The sequence below is a fragment of the Miniopterus schreibersii genome (assembly GCF_964146895.1).
Source record: "Miniopterus schreibersii genome assembly, chromosome: X".
Lineage (NCBI taxonomy): Eukaryota > Metazoa > Chordata > Mammalia > Chiroptera > Miniopteridae > Miniopterus > Miniopterus schreibersii.
Window position 1 is genome coordinate 98,909,360 of NC_138104.1, and position 13,243 is coordinate 98,922,602.

The 13,243-nt window shown below is 40.3% G+C and overlaps 1 protein-coding gene across 2 annotated transcripts in view; it reads right to left on the reverse strand.

Moving 5' to 3' along the window:
* Positions 1 to 248: 248 nt before the first annotated feature.
* The window catches only part of TXLNG (taxilin gamma), a 43,957-nt gene continuing 30,962 nt past the window's right edge, over positions 249 to 13,243 (reverse strand). For both annotated transcript variants that reach the window (XM_081126079.1, XM_081126080.1), the window contains exons 6-10: positions 12,146 to 12,265; positions 10,571 to 10,645; positions 6,455 to 6,547; positions 4,149 to 4,244; positions 249 to 3,194 (exon numbers count right to left, since the gene is read on the reverse strand). In XM_081126079.1, the coding sequence (XP_080982205.1) occupies positions 2,862 to 3,194; positions 4,149 to 4,244; positions 6,455 to 6,547; positions 10,571 to 10,645; positions 12,146 to 12,265 (717 nt within the window). In that variant the 3' untranslated portion in view covers positions 249 to 2,861. The remainder of the gene's footprint in view (positions 3,195 to 4,148; positions 4,245 to 6,454; positions 6,548 to 10,570; positions 10,646 to 12,145; positions 12,266 to 13,243) is intronic.

Genomic DNA, 13,243 nt, shown 5'->3' on the forward strand with positions numbered 1-13,243 from the left:
CAAATAGGTACACCCTGGAATGTGCTAAGAGTAGCCAAGACTAAAAACATACTAAGTGGTATGGCTACATAAAATGAGTCTTCTGCCACCCAGAGGGTGAACAGTGCCCCATCCCTTATTGCTTAAATTGTACAGTAATTAAAATACTTTTTTAAAAAGTCCAAGAAACCAACTACCTACAACTGTCTTTGGACTTCAGTGTTATATAATTAAGGCCATGTGGGTAACAAAAGAATACACAGAAGGTGTTAAATTTATCATACATATTTACTTAATCTATACAGAATCGAGTAGATAAAATCAGATTCACATTAGTGAAAAATCTCTACAAAATGTCTTTGAAAAGGAAATCAAGACTGCCTCTTAACAATTCGTATCCTCATGAAAGATGTGGGCTGTAAAAATAAAGCAGTGTGTTTAGCACAAACTAGAAGATATCTGCATCATTTTTTCACAGTTATTTCCATCTACAGTCTGAAAGAGGTAGATTTTTCTGCAACACCTGAGAATTGAATTGTGATGACCAGGTGTAATAAAGGCAGTTGCATACATAACTAAAAATACTGGTCTCAAGACCAAGAAATGTGCTCCTACAAGTCAGGATGAAATGGTCCATTTTCTCTACTGCCACTATAAATAATACACATCAAGATTCCATGGTGGTGCAACAAATGCGATTAAAGTGAAGTCGACATTGAAACCCTTTCTGGGCCAGCCTAGTAGCAGTACAGTGTTCTAGAATATGTTAGGTACAACAGCGTGCTACAAAGCCACAACACTGGGCTGGTGAGGTGATTGCTTTAGGAGGGTGTCCTCCTCAGGGTCCCATTTGTTTTTATTCACAGGATAATGGGAGGACAGATTCTGAAAGGACACCAAGCGCATCCAAGACAGAATCCATATCCTTTAAACACCATGGTAGCATCTAGCTAAAAATACATAGTAAGCCAAAAGCAGCAGGCCAAGTACTGTTAATCACATTGCTTTATAAAGCCCTTGAAAATAGGCAACAGGTCCAAAGATTTACAATCTTCCACACAGACAAGCACCACAATAAGACGTGGTGGGCTACATAAATGGCTTAAAATGTTAAGAGCTGTACATCCAGCAGAATTCTTGGTGAAATGTGATCATTAGTACTAATTTTAAAGTAGATATTTCTGATATACATTCATTTCCTCTCTGGGAAATGAGTCCAATATTTCATTTAGAAGCGAGGGGTGGGGGGTATTTATAAGAGGCTGTTGGAGGGAGGAGGGTATGTTTGTTTCTGCTTCCAGCTCATTCTGACAGTGATTAGATAACCTACTTTGTGGATTTCTTTTCCTCCACCATCTGGCCCCTTGATTAATATGACCAATGGTGGAAGCTTAGATATAATCCTCCACTCCAGGTGCTGTTTCCTATCGTATCTACTGGACAATTTTCAATTCTTTCAACCCATTTTAGACCATCAATGTGGCAGGATTTTATAAATGTTAACAAAGAGAAAACTCTTAACTGGACAACACTTTATTCAGTCCAGTAAGCAATTTTTAACAAGTGTCAGTTTGATAGTTTTGCTCAGTGGAATGTGCTTTAACATCAGTTCTAATGGAGCCTTTTTATCTCATAAAGTATTTCAATGCAAATTATACTAGGGATAAAAATCAAAATTTCCATCACTGCAGCCTGAGTAATCATTTGCATAACTTAGCTGTAAAGAACAAAGGAAAATTAATCGAAAGGTGATGTGCTTAATTTCAAAAGTCCCCCCATTCCAAGTGTAGAGACATTGATAATACTGATTTTTTTTTCCTTAAAAAGAAAACAACATAAGGGTGAGAAAGGTGTAGTACATCCTGACTACTAAACTATGCTAAGTTTTCCCAAAGTTAAAAATGTTGATTTCAGTCTGTTTTGGAAATAGAATCCGTTTCAGTTGGAATGGAGAACTTTGCGATAGGACTGTTGTAAAAGTTGAACGTCAATTTCAAGTAGCCAGAAGGTAGTGGAGGGACTTCTGCCTGGTGAGAGCTACACATTAATTTACCCTCACTGTTGTAAAGGGCTACCAGTGACTGCTTTCTGTGCGAAGCAGAGGATGTGTACCCAAATCCCAAAAGGAAAACAAACCACCTACCCCATAATAAGCATCTGGGTGGTCCAAATTCACCACTGGTTCTAACTAACCTGAAACCAAAGCAGTATGACGGTTGTTAGTTACATAAACATTAAGCCTGTTTGTCCAATTATTTGCCTGTATATACTAGTTTGTTTACATGATACCTTTATGTACATATTCTGCCAAAACTTTAAGGAATTTGAAGCCTTACAACCATCTCAATTTGTCAAGTGATATATTATCAAAACACTATTTTGAATTAAATATGGTAAGCTTGTTTCTGTCCCAACCCTAGAGGGTTTTTTCACTTGGCATTTAAATGGGTTATTAGACAAAACTAATCATCTTGATGTGTGTGTTTTTTATTAATATTGATGGGAGACCAGGATGTTTAAATGAATATTGTTTTCACATCAAGGAACCATTATCAGAACAAAGTTCCCTTGTCATGAATGGTCGGCCCTGTCTTGGGTGAAATTTTAATTAGGATGATTCTGTGCAAGGAGCAGGGAAGAAGGGACAAGGCAATGACCACATGCATGCCAATTAAGGGAAACGAGGCAGATGTGCCACACAGCTGAGGAAAACTATTCAAAACTGCTAAGCAGCCTCCTGTACCACCTAAGTCCAGTAGTTCTAAGAAAATACAGATATGGTAGAAAAAGTAAGAAAAATTTCACCACAAAACCAATAGTTACTACTAACAGAGAAAGTTATACACAAAATAGAGCTCTCAATACAGTGATCATACTTCATCTCAGTCCACTGACTCGATGGTTGGCCCGGTGCCTAGGGACACAGCCTTGTGTGCAGCCGGCTTCTCCTTGGCTGCCTTGGGAACCGCCACTGTGGGGACTCCAGTGCCGCTGTTCCAGGCAGTGTTCAGCTCCTTAGGAGAAGCCAGGGCTGCGCAGGACTGGGTCACACGCGGTGCTAGATTTGCCCCTGCCGCCTTCCCCGAGACCTGCTCCTTCAGGACTTCCACCTTCTGGTTAAGCTCGTTCCGCTCCGTCTGAAGAGCCCTGCACAGCTTCTCTAGCCGGTCCAGTTTCACTTGAAAGGCCTTGTACTCTTTATCACGGACGGTTTTCTGTAGGGAAAAAAAGATGTACATAACCTCACTGAAGATGAACTGGGTTACTGGATACCAAAGAATTAGGTCAGCAGTCACATTGGAAACTAGTTTAATCACCTTGTGAATATGTTCAAAACATCTAACATTCTAGCTAGCTTCACTGTAGACATCTACAAATACCACGATATTTGTAACAGTATTGTTCTAGGGTGACAAAACTAAATTCCCTTTGTCGTGTTTCTTAAAAACAACCAAATCCACTTTTATTGTATTGATGAAATATTAAGGAAATTCAAGATACTCATCACAGAGACTAGTAGATGAAAATTAAGGGGCTGATTAAAAATAGAAAAGGACTCATTTTTGCATAGATTTCTACCAATTTTCAGGTGAGAAGATAGAAGGTGTGAAATCAAGTGTTGTACACAATATATTTCAGCTTTAGAAAACTGCCTTTTTTAAAAGACCAAGTTAAAACAGAAAGAAAGGGCGCCTGAGTCGTTCATCTGTGCTCTCACTGGGAAAGCTGTCCAATGCTGCTCAAGGTGGGGGCCCTCGAGAAAGGCCGATTATCTGACCCGACCTGGACCGAGTGAATCAAACTCTGTGAGCCTAGCAGTCCAGGTCTGTCGTAACAAGCTGGAGTTTGATGCAAGCTCAAGTTTGAGAAACCCTCCTCTAGACAAAAGCAAAACCGCGGTGCTTTACAGCCATCGCCAACACGCCTGGGCTAACCCACCGGGGCTAGGGAACTCGATGCCTCATGTGGCCCCTACACTTCCAGCTGAGCTTACTGCCAGGAAAGCTGGCACAGGCTCCACTCAGAACCCCCCACCCCTGGCTCTGGCCAGAGTCCTCAACCACAGGTAGCACTACTGTTACCACACACGCCCCCTGCCCTGCTGGGTACCTGAGCCTTATGAGTCCCCATGACTAAGAGCACACCTTAGTCACAGGAAACCACCTCACCTCTTCAGCCATCTGCAGAAGTGCTTTGTTATTGTTTTCCCATTTGGTACGCCACGTTATTGTTTCTTTTTCCAGTTTTTTAATTTTCTTTGTCATCTGTGAATCAACAATTGCAAATTTAAAGATCCATTTCTTATCTCTACACAGTCCCACCACAGAAATGTTTAAATATTCCTCCCCACCCCCATCACTGCACCTGCCTGGCCCTGCTGACAGCTGTTGCTGAATGCTGGTTGCAGAGCTTATCTCAGAAGCTCCTAGGAACCAAAGCAGGGGTTTCATATTATGAGAAAAATCTAACATCAATTTCTGGGGCAGCAGCACATGGAGGAAGCTGTCAGACACCACACCTGACTCAGTTAAGTTGGAGTGCATCTTTCATTCCAGCTGGGGGTAGCAAAAGATGAGAGCCTCCTCCCCAAACCGTACAAAAATATGGCCATGTTTGTGAGCTTTCTGAGTTAAAGTAATTCATCTGATCCTTGGAAGAAAAAGCCCCCAAGAGATTTAAGAATTGCTCTACCACAACCTCTGAGACTACATCAGTTTCAGAACTAGAGGTAGCATGATTTAGGGATGACTCTAGTAACCAAGAAAAAGATAAAAGTAGTTAATCCTTAGCTTTGGTCATCCTCACAACTTCAGATTTGCTAATGATAGAATGCGTCCAGAAACAGCCCAGTTGGTGTGACTCAGTGGTTGAGTATCCACCCATGAACCAAGAGGTCACAGGTTCGATTCCTGGTCAGGGCACATGCCTGGGTTACCAGCTCCATCCCCAGTAGGGGGCGTGCAGGAGGCAGCAATCACTGCTGTTTCTAGTTTCTCTATCCCTCTCCCTCACCCTCTAAAATCAGTTTTTTTTAAATGGGTCTAAAAAGAAATGTTTTTAAACCTATGCTACAAGACCCCAGTTTTTAGGAGTTCAAAATGAGATGTGTCTATGTCCAGCAATGAGCCCCGTTTTCAAGATTTCCTTATGCAGTGCTGATTGTGCCCCAGCTCTGCTCGCAGTGGGGGGCACCACGCCAGGTGCTGGTAACAGGAAACGATAAGACAGAGCAAGCGCTGCACCCATGAAACTACCATAAGGCCGAGTGGGACAAAGGCTGTGGGAAGAGTGTGTGGAAGATCTGGGTTGAGTGCTAACCCACAGTGATCTCTAGCCACTAGCAGAGAGGAATGTGTCCCAGTCCAGAGGATTCTCTGGAAGATCCTGAAGTGGGGGACCCCCATCTTCCACCTCAACAGCACCCATGCACTGGAGCCCAGCTACAGTGTTCACTGTGGGAAGAGTTCTCCCTCGACTGGAGCCTCAGCTGAAAGAATTGGCAGGCGGAACTAATCTGCTGCTCACTGAATTCTCCAGATTACTGGGTCTAAAAATATCTGAAGGTGGTAATTTGAGCACTTAACATGGCTAAGCACTGTCTAAAATACTCTATTTTATGAAGGGAAGGTATTTTTATTTTTAAGGAGGAAAGAACAGGCACAAAAAGGTTAAATAACTTGTCTATGGTCTCACATATGATGCAACAGGGACATTAACCTAGAGAGCGCACACCCAACCAATGCGTAAGATGTAGAAATAGTCATGACTAACACCTACCAAATGGTTACGAAGTGCAAGGCACTACTACACTGCTCCCCAAGCCACCGCCATTTTTAACAAGCCCCCATTTTAAGGGGAATCTGCCAAGTAAACTAAGGGTGGATGGATGGATATATACGGATGTATTTTGGTTCTTAGTTGATAACAAGGAAATTTCTTTCCTTAACGTAGATAGGAAAATGAAACAGAAGCCAAAGAATTGGTGTGGTTGAAGAAAAAAGAATTCACTTGGGAGTATAGTTAACACAAAAAGAAAAGCTAAAAAGGTAGGAACACCTATATATATATCAACCGACTAAAATAGGTAATTACTGTTTGGGGCTTGGATGTCTTTAAATAATTTAATCTCCAAGGATACACAGCTATGTGCGGGGGGGGGGGGGGGGGGGAAATCACCTGAAATGAGTAAAACAAGACGCACACACACAAAAGAAACCACTTTATTTCTAACAACAAACTGTATTTAATAGAGGAATTCACTTTAATAAAGACAATTTAAGAGCATAGAGATCACCAGCTTTGTGGGGTACACCGAGAGAAAAATGACCGAATAAGATGCCACTGGAGGGTGAGAAAAGATGAACTTAAGACAGTACCATAACAGCAAAAACTCATCCAAGTGGTGATCATGCTTAAAATAGCTTCTTACATAAAATCCCTTTTAAATAATATTCTACCAAAAATATGTAAATACCTTTTCCATTTCTTGCCGGAAGGTTGTAAATAGTTCATTGCTTTTTGCCATTGTAGTCTGGAATTCTTCAAACTTATCCATATAAAGAGAAAGCTACAGAAAAAAGTATGAAATATTCTGAGTTCCAGGTAAACAATTTGAAATTCCAAAGACTTTGAAAACGAACACATTATGTATGGTCCAATGTTAATTGTTATATAAATGATAGACATAAGAACAAATGCCAAACTTAAATGTGAATAAAGAATTTCAAACAAATGAACAAATGTGCACCCACCCAATCCTTGGACCCTGGGCATAGATGGCTGAAGTCCTAATAACCCACTGAAATGCATAGAAATTTAGGAAATCTGTTGATTTAGCCATCTTTTCAGATGTAATGTTAAAAATGTAAAAACATTTACTAGCTTCATTCCACCAATTATATTAAAAACTGAAGGATGTTGTATAGCTATAAATTTCAGACAACTGATCCTTTATGAACTACCCACTGTCCATCCTTACATTTGAAAAACTGTCCTTGAAAAAGATCATTCTTTTAGAAAACTACCTGCACAGTTCTTAGCTTAATATCAAAGATATCTTTTTTCTTAACGTAGGCAGGAAAATGAAATAAAAGCCAAAGAACCGGTTTCGTAGGGGGACAAAGAATTCAGTGGGAGTCCAGTTAAGAGAACAAAGCTAAAAGGTAGAAATACTGATTTTTCTTTTAACTCCTACCCTCAAGGAATTTTTATACTAGGTGGTAAAATAATGCTAACCAAGAAGCCAAGCAGAATCCAGAACATGGAGTCACCTTTTTCTCCCCGTAGGAACAGGAATTCAGAGAAAGGGGCACACAGTAGGGTCAGAACAGAATAGTTAGGAAAGTTTCAGGTGGGTGAGGCCTGACTGAGGCCTCAAGGGTAGGCTGAATTATTTTAGACCAAAAGGGAATATTTTAAAACCCATCTAATGTAATTACATTTTCAGAATGAGGAAACAGGCCCAGAGGAATCAAGTGTTTTGCTCAAGATCACACAATACATGCAAGGAAAGCAGATAAAGAAATCAGAGGCCAAGAAATAGCATAAGTGAAGCCTTTCCACTTCCAGCAGTGCTGCATGAGGAATATTAAACAGCCACGTGAACATGATGGGGTGGGGGGAGGATGTGCTATGACAGAACCAGCCCACCAGTTACCACGTGGGATGGGCAAATGGGGAGCACCTAGAAGCAAGCTCTGCTGTATGTGGGAGAGAGAAGCAGACTGAAAGCAATGTTACCAGCGACATGCTAGATGAGGTAACTAAGATAGCCAAAGCATGCCTGCAGAAAGGTGAGGCTAGGGCAAAGATGAAGACATTTAAGGGCACATTGGAGAAGAGTGCAGAGGATCTGTGAGCAGTCTGTGAAGGGGCACACAATGACAGTGCCTCTGAGGCTGCTGGTCTGGGGTGGAAACAATGGTAGTGCCTGGGGAATGAGGGAATTCTGGCACTTGAGGGAGCTGAGAAGTTACGGCAGTTTTGGCATGGCTCATTTTCACTGAGGATGGCACATCCAGGTAGACTGCCCCATCTGAGAGGTCAATGCTGGCTCATTCTGGGTAGTGGGAACTACCATGACACCTGCACTTATGTGTCTGGATTACACAACAGTGGGTCAAGACACACCAAGACGCTGACATCATGAACAGGCACTGGAAACTGACATAGTAAGAGCCCAGAATGAGACCAAGTCTTGGGAAGGACAGCCACATTTAGGGAGCGGGAAAGGAAGAGGTAACAGCAAAGAAACTAATGATCAGATAACACGATGCAGGTTCACACAGATCGCACAACAAAAGTTGCACTAACAGTACAACAGAATCAGAGCTGCCTGTGAGCCTGGTAGATGGACCCTCCGGTGCCTTGCACTGGACAATGAGCAGTGACACCCGCATTAAACTCCATCTGAAGCCATGTATGAACTTTTTATACCTTTTCCACATCGATTCTCTTCTCCATTTTTATAGACAACTAAATTTATAGCGCAAATAAGGGGTTCAAATTTCCTATAAGCATTCCAGCATGACTATAACTTATGGTGGAAAGTTCAAAAAAACTTCTTGAATTTTCACTCTAAGTACATTAGCTTTATAGGAAATGAGTATCACATTATAAAATGTGCCCAGCCTGGCCAGCGTGGCTCAGTGGTTAAGTATCATAAATAGCACTCCAAAAAGGCGCTGATAAAGATCCAGGCCAATCTCAATGTATCAGTGCACTTAAGAACTAATTTTGAGTCCTTAAAGAAACTGATTATATAATAAATTTTTAAAATGAGTAATACTTTTCAACAAAATGTAACCTAGTTAAGTGAAAAAGGGTGCCTTATAGGTACAAATGCCTAATTCCTCTTGTTCATAAACACATGGGAAGTCTTTTCTGTGCCTTTTCTTTGAGGGAGGAGGCATCTGGCACCCGTACTCCACACAAGGCAACTACAAAGAAACACCACAGTAGGACAAACCTAAGGGGTCTGGATTGAAAAATAGGAAGGAAACAAAGAAAAGCACAGGCCCAGATGGATTCACAGGTGAATTCTACCAAACATTTAAATGAGAATGCCGATTCTTCTCAAATTCTTCCAAAAAATTTAAACAGGAGGGGACACCCCCAAACTCATTTTACAAGGCCTGCATTACCCTGATACCAAAGCCAGATACAAGAAAGGAAACGAGAAAAGAAAATTACGGACCAACACCCCTAATGAACATAGATGCAAAAATTCTCAACAAAATACTAGCAAACTGAATTTTTTTTTAATTTTATTTTATTGCTTTTTAGAGAGAGAGAGGAAGGGAATGAGGAGAGACAGAGAGAGAAACATTGATTTGCTGTTCCACTTATTTATACATTCATTGATTGCTTCTTGTATGTGCCCTGACTGGGGATGGAACCCGAAACCTTGGCGTACTGGGATGACTAACCAACTGAGCCACCTGGCCAGGGCCTAGCTAAGGAAAACACTACGGAAGTTCCTCAAAAAATACAACCACCATATGACCCAGCAATCCCACTTCTGGGTATTTATCCAAAAGAGATGAAATCGCTATCTCAAGAAGATATCTGCACTCCCCTGTTCACTGCAGCATTATTCATGATAGCCAAGATATGGAAACAATCTAAGTGCCCATCGACAGATGAATGAATAAGGAAAATGTAGTGTATATACACAATGGAATATTATTCAGCCATAAGAAAAGAAGGAAATCTTGCCATTTGTGACAACATGAATGGACCTTTAGGGCATATGCTAAGTGATAAAAGTCAGACAGAACAAGACAAATACTGTATGATCTCACTTATATATATGTGCAATCTAAAAAGTCAAACTCGTAGAAATAGAGTAAAATGTCAGTTGCCAGAGATGAGGGGTGAGGAAAACAGGGAGGTGTTGTCAAAGGGTACAAACTTTGTTATAAGATGACTAAGTTCCAGGAATCTAATGTACACCATCGTGACTACAGTCAACAATACTGTTCCATAAAAAAAAAAAAAAAAAAGTAGGGAGGGCTCCCATTAAAAACACAACCCCTACAGCTCTACCTGGAAGTGGAGCTGTATGGTCCCAACAGGAAGTTTTAAAAATAAGTTATGTTCTCAGAGCACAAACTTTCAAAGATTTTAGGTTAAACTGTATGAGATTGCCATTTTGTAGGTCAAAGAAGTCAAGTTTCAGCAATTTCATGTGGCTCTGCTTAATACAAAAGAACTAAAATCTGAAGATTTATCAGTTTTTCTTTAGTAGGAAATTAGCTGACACACATGGGAACAGGCTGAGAAAGGGAGGAAATACCTGGGATATTGAAAAGGGGGTGCTGCAGATGGTGTGACCAATCGTCCCAGTCTGCCTGAGACCTAAGTGTTTCCTGGGATACAGCAGCGCTTTTGAGTGCTAAAGCCAGGAAAGTCCTGGGCAAATGGGGACGAGTTGGTGACCCTAAATGAAGAGGAAAACTCCAAGAGGGACACGTGATCTACTCTTAGTTCTAGCTGTGAACAAGCAAAAGCATCTTGGGAGATTGAAGCATATATCCAATGAACCATAGATTTTTCTTACAAATTCTACTATACCCTGCTGTCAAGTTACCTGCTGTTTTAGTTGTACTTCTTGCTGTCTCATTTGTTCGTATTTGTGCCTCGATTCTGTTGCTTCTTTTAACAACTAGAAAACAGAAACATTCTGGCAAAATACTAATCGTAATTACAAATATGACTACAATGTCAAATGACACAACAGTTAGGCCGAATCCTTCTACTCATTAGTTTACCAAGAACCCCAACTCTATAGATGAAATATTGTTACATCAAGTGCCAGTTACCTATATCTTTGATCCGTTCCACTTGTTAACACTTAGGAATGTAGGAATAATGTTACAGCTTAGAAGAAGTATCGTGAAGGCCTAATAATAGGTTTATAAAACTCAGGGCTAAATTGTTGTGTTTTAGGTGAAAATAATTAGAAGTCTAGTATTAGCAAAAAACATGGCTAGGAATCTTGACATTATCTGGGTGCTTTAGAAAGCCCCTACTCCACAGAGGCAAGATGAGAGGTAGGGTGAAAGGGTATGGAGCAAATCAATGAAATCAGAGGCCTGGTTTCTGGCCACTTCTTAAAAAGTGGGGGAGAGGGAAATGGGAGCTTTAATTTATGTACTTGGGCTTCAAGAAAATTATATAGTGAAGTTGCATAGTAGGCATCTGTGAAATTCAGTCCCTGAAGTAAAATGTCACATATAGTCCAAATAAGCCTCGAAAGTCCTTAAATAAACTACAAAGCATATACATGTGATGTGTGTGTGTACGTACATGAAACTTACACTCCAACTCTGGAAATGACACATGGGATAGCACTGTCAATTCACATGGCAGACCCACGCTGTGTGAACAATGTGTCTCTCTTAACCCTACACGCACACTCAACAGGACATGTTCACATCATGAGGGCCACTCAGGAACGAGTCTTCATATCACGCCCACCTCGGGGCCTAGGCTATTTGAGGGAGAGCTGGATGAACAGTCTTCATATCATAACCATTTCTCATTTTTACTTTATTGTTTAGTTAAGCACATATAGTTGATTTTCCACGTGTTAAATATACATACCCACCCAATGAGATTCCATTGTATTCACAATTATTGACAGGCAATATAATCTGAGCATACACTCTCAGAACAATGCTGAGTGATTAGGGCATAGAGAATTTTGTTAAAAATTTTATCAGAAAATTAGGCAAGTAAGTAAACAAATAGTTTCCCTAGTTTTAAGGTACTTTATTGAAAACAAAATATAACAGTATTATATAAGACCCGTGTTTGGTAAGCTTGATATTAAACTGAATTGCCAAATGTACTAAACACTGGTATCATTCTTGAACTTGGTGACCATTACTTAAAAGTGAAATAAATATTCTAAGCACAGGAAATCAAACAAGTGCAGGTCTTTCCAGTAATGTGGTCTAATCTCTCTAGTAAATCTTCTATAGAAAAAAACAGAAATAAAAAGCCAACTGCTTTCTAACACACACATGCCCTTCTCAATCTAGAGCAAAAAAAACAATTAGCATGACCCAGGTGCTACAATATATGTAGAATAAGTTTACATATTTTAAATGGCTTTGGTTACAATTAGGCAATAATTTCTTTTGTGAGAAATAGAACTTACAAACTCTCTCTCTCTCTGATGTTTTTCATCAGCATCCTTTATCAGCTGTGTCGTTTGCTGAAGCTTGGCATCCACAAGCTGTTGCTGCAGTTCCTTATGTTTGAACACTTTATCAATATGCTGCAGGGAAAGTCAAATTCTCCCATCACTTAATGAAAATGGAGCACGATGACAAGGAAACATAACACAAGTGACAATGCCTTGCTTCTTACCCTGCTTTCTCCGCTAATGCCACCAAAGCTAGTAACAGTGTGTCTTTCTGCCCTGCACCTCAGGAAGGGGGCCCTCTCCTACCACCCCGTGCCCTCCCTTTTGGAGGTGGGCCATTAAGGGCCTTGGCAGCCACATGCCTGTACTTTCCTATTTCTGACCTACGATGATGATGAGGCTAAGGCTGTATCAAGAAAAAGATGGATAAGGAGCTCCAACTGTTAAGCCATACATCATACACAGAATTCATGATTTTTTCTGCCCATTAAATTTTCCCAATTTCTTAGCTGGAGGAAGCATACTGTGAAGGCAGGAATGTCCTCAGGCAGATGCCCCCCCTTGCTGAATCTCATTCCCCTACCTATGGGGGGACGGCCATGCCCACACTGCAGAGGTGTAAAAGCCAATCCAATGGTCACATTATGTAAGGCGCATAATAGCCATTTGGTAAAAGGCTATTATTATTTCCAAACAGAACTGTTATGTGGTTATTTATGTACAATAATTTAATCAGAACATCCCTTCTCAGATGCAGAAAGAGTAACTCTTCCTGACCGAAGAAAGAGCATCTGACAATGTTCAAATTAATAAGACACAGTAATGTGATTTAAACATATAATTTTCAAGTATCCTACATCTACAATGTGGCAGACTGTCATATTAAACAACAAAACTAAAAGAATAATTGTAAAAAAAAAAAAATTTGAGGGGTTTATAATCTAATAGAAATTTTATTCTCTAGGGCAAAAAAAGTATCTTTAATAAAGACATTCTAAGAATAAAGAGCAAAAGGAAATCTTTATGTTAGGGACTTGAGATATACCAAACAGTGAAAGGGATGACCTTTATTTGAATCTTGATCCAAATAATTTTTTTTTTTAAAAAGGG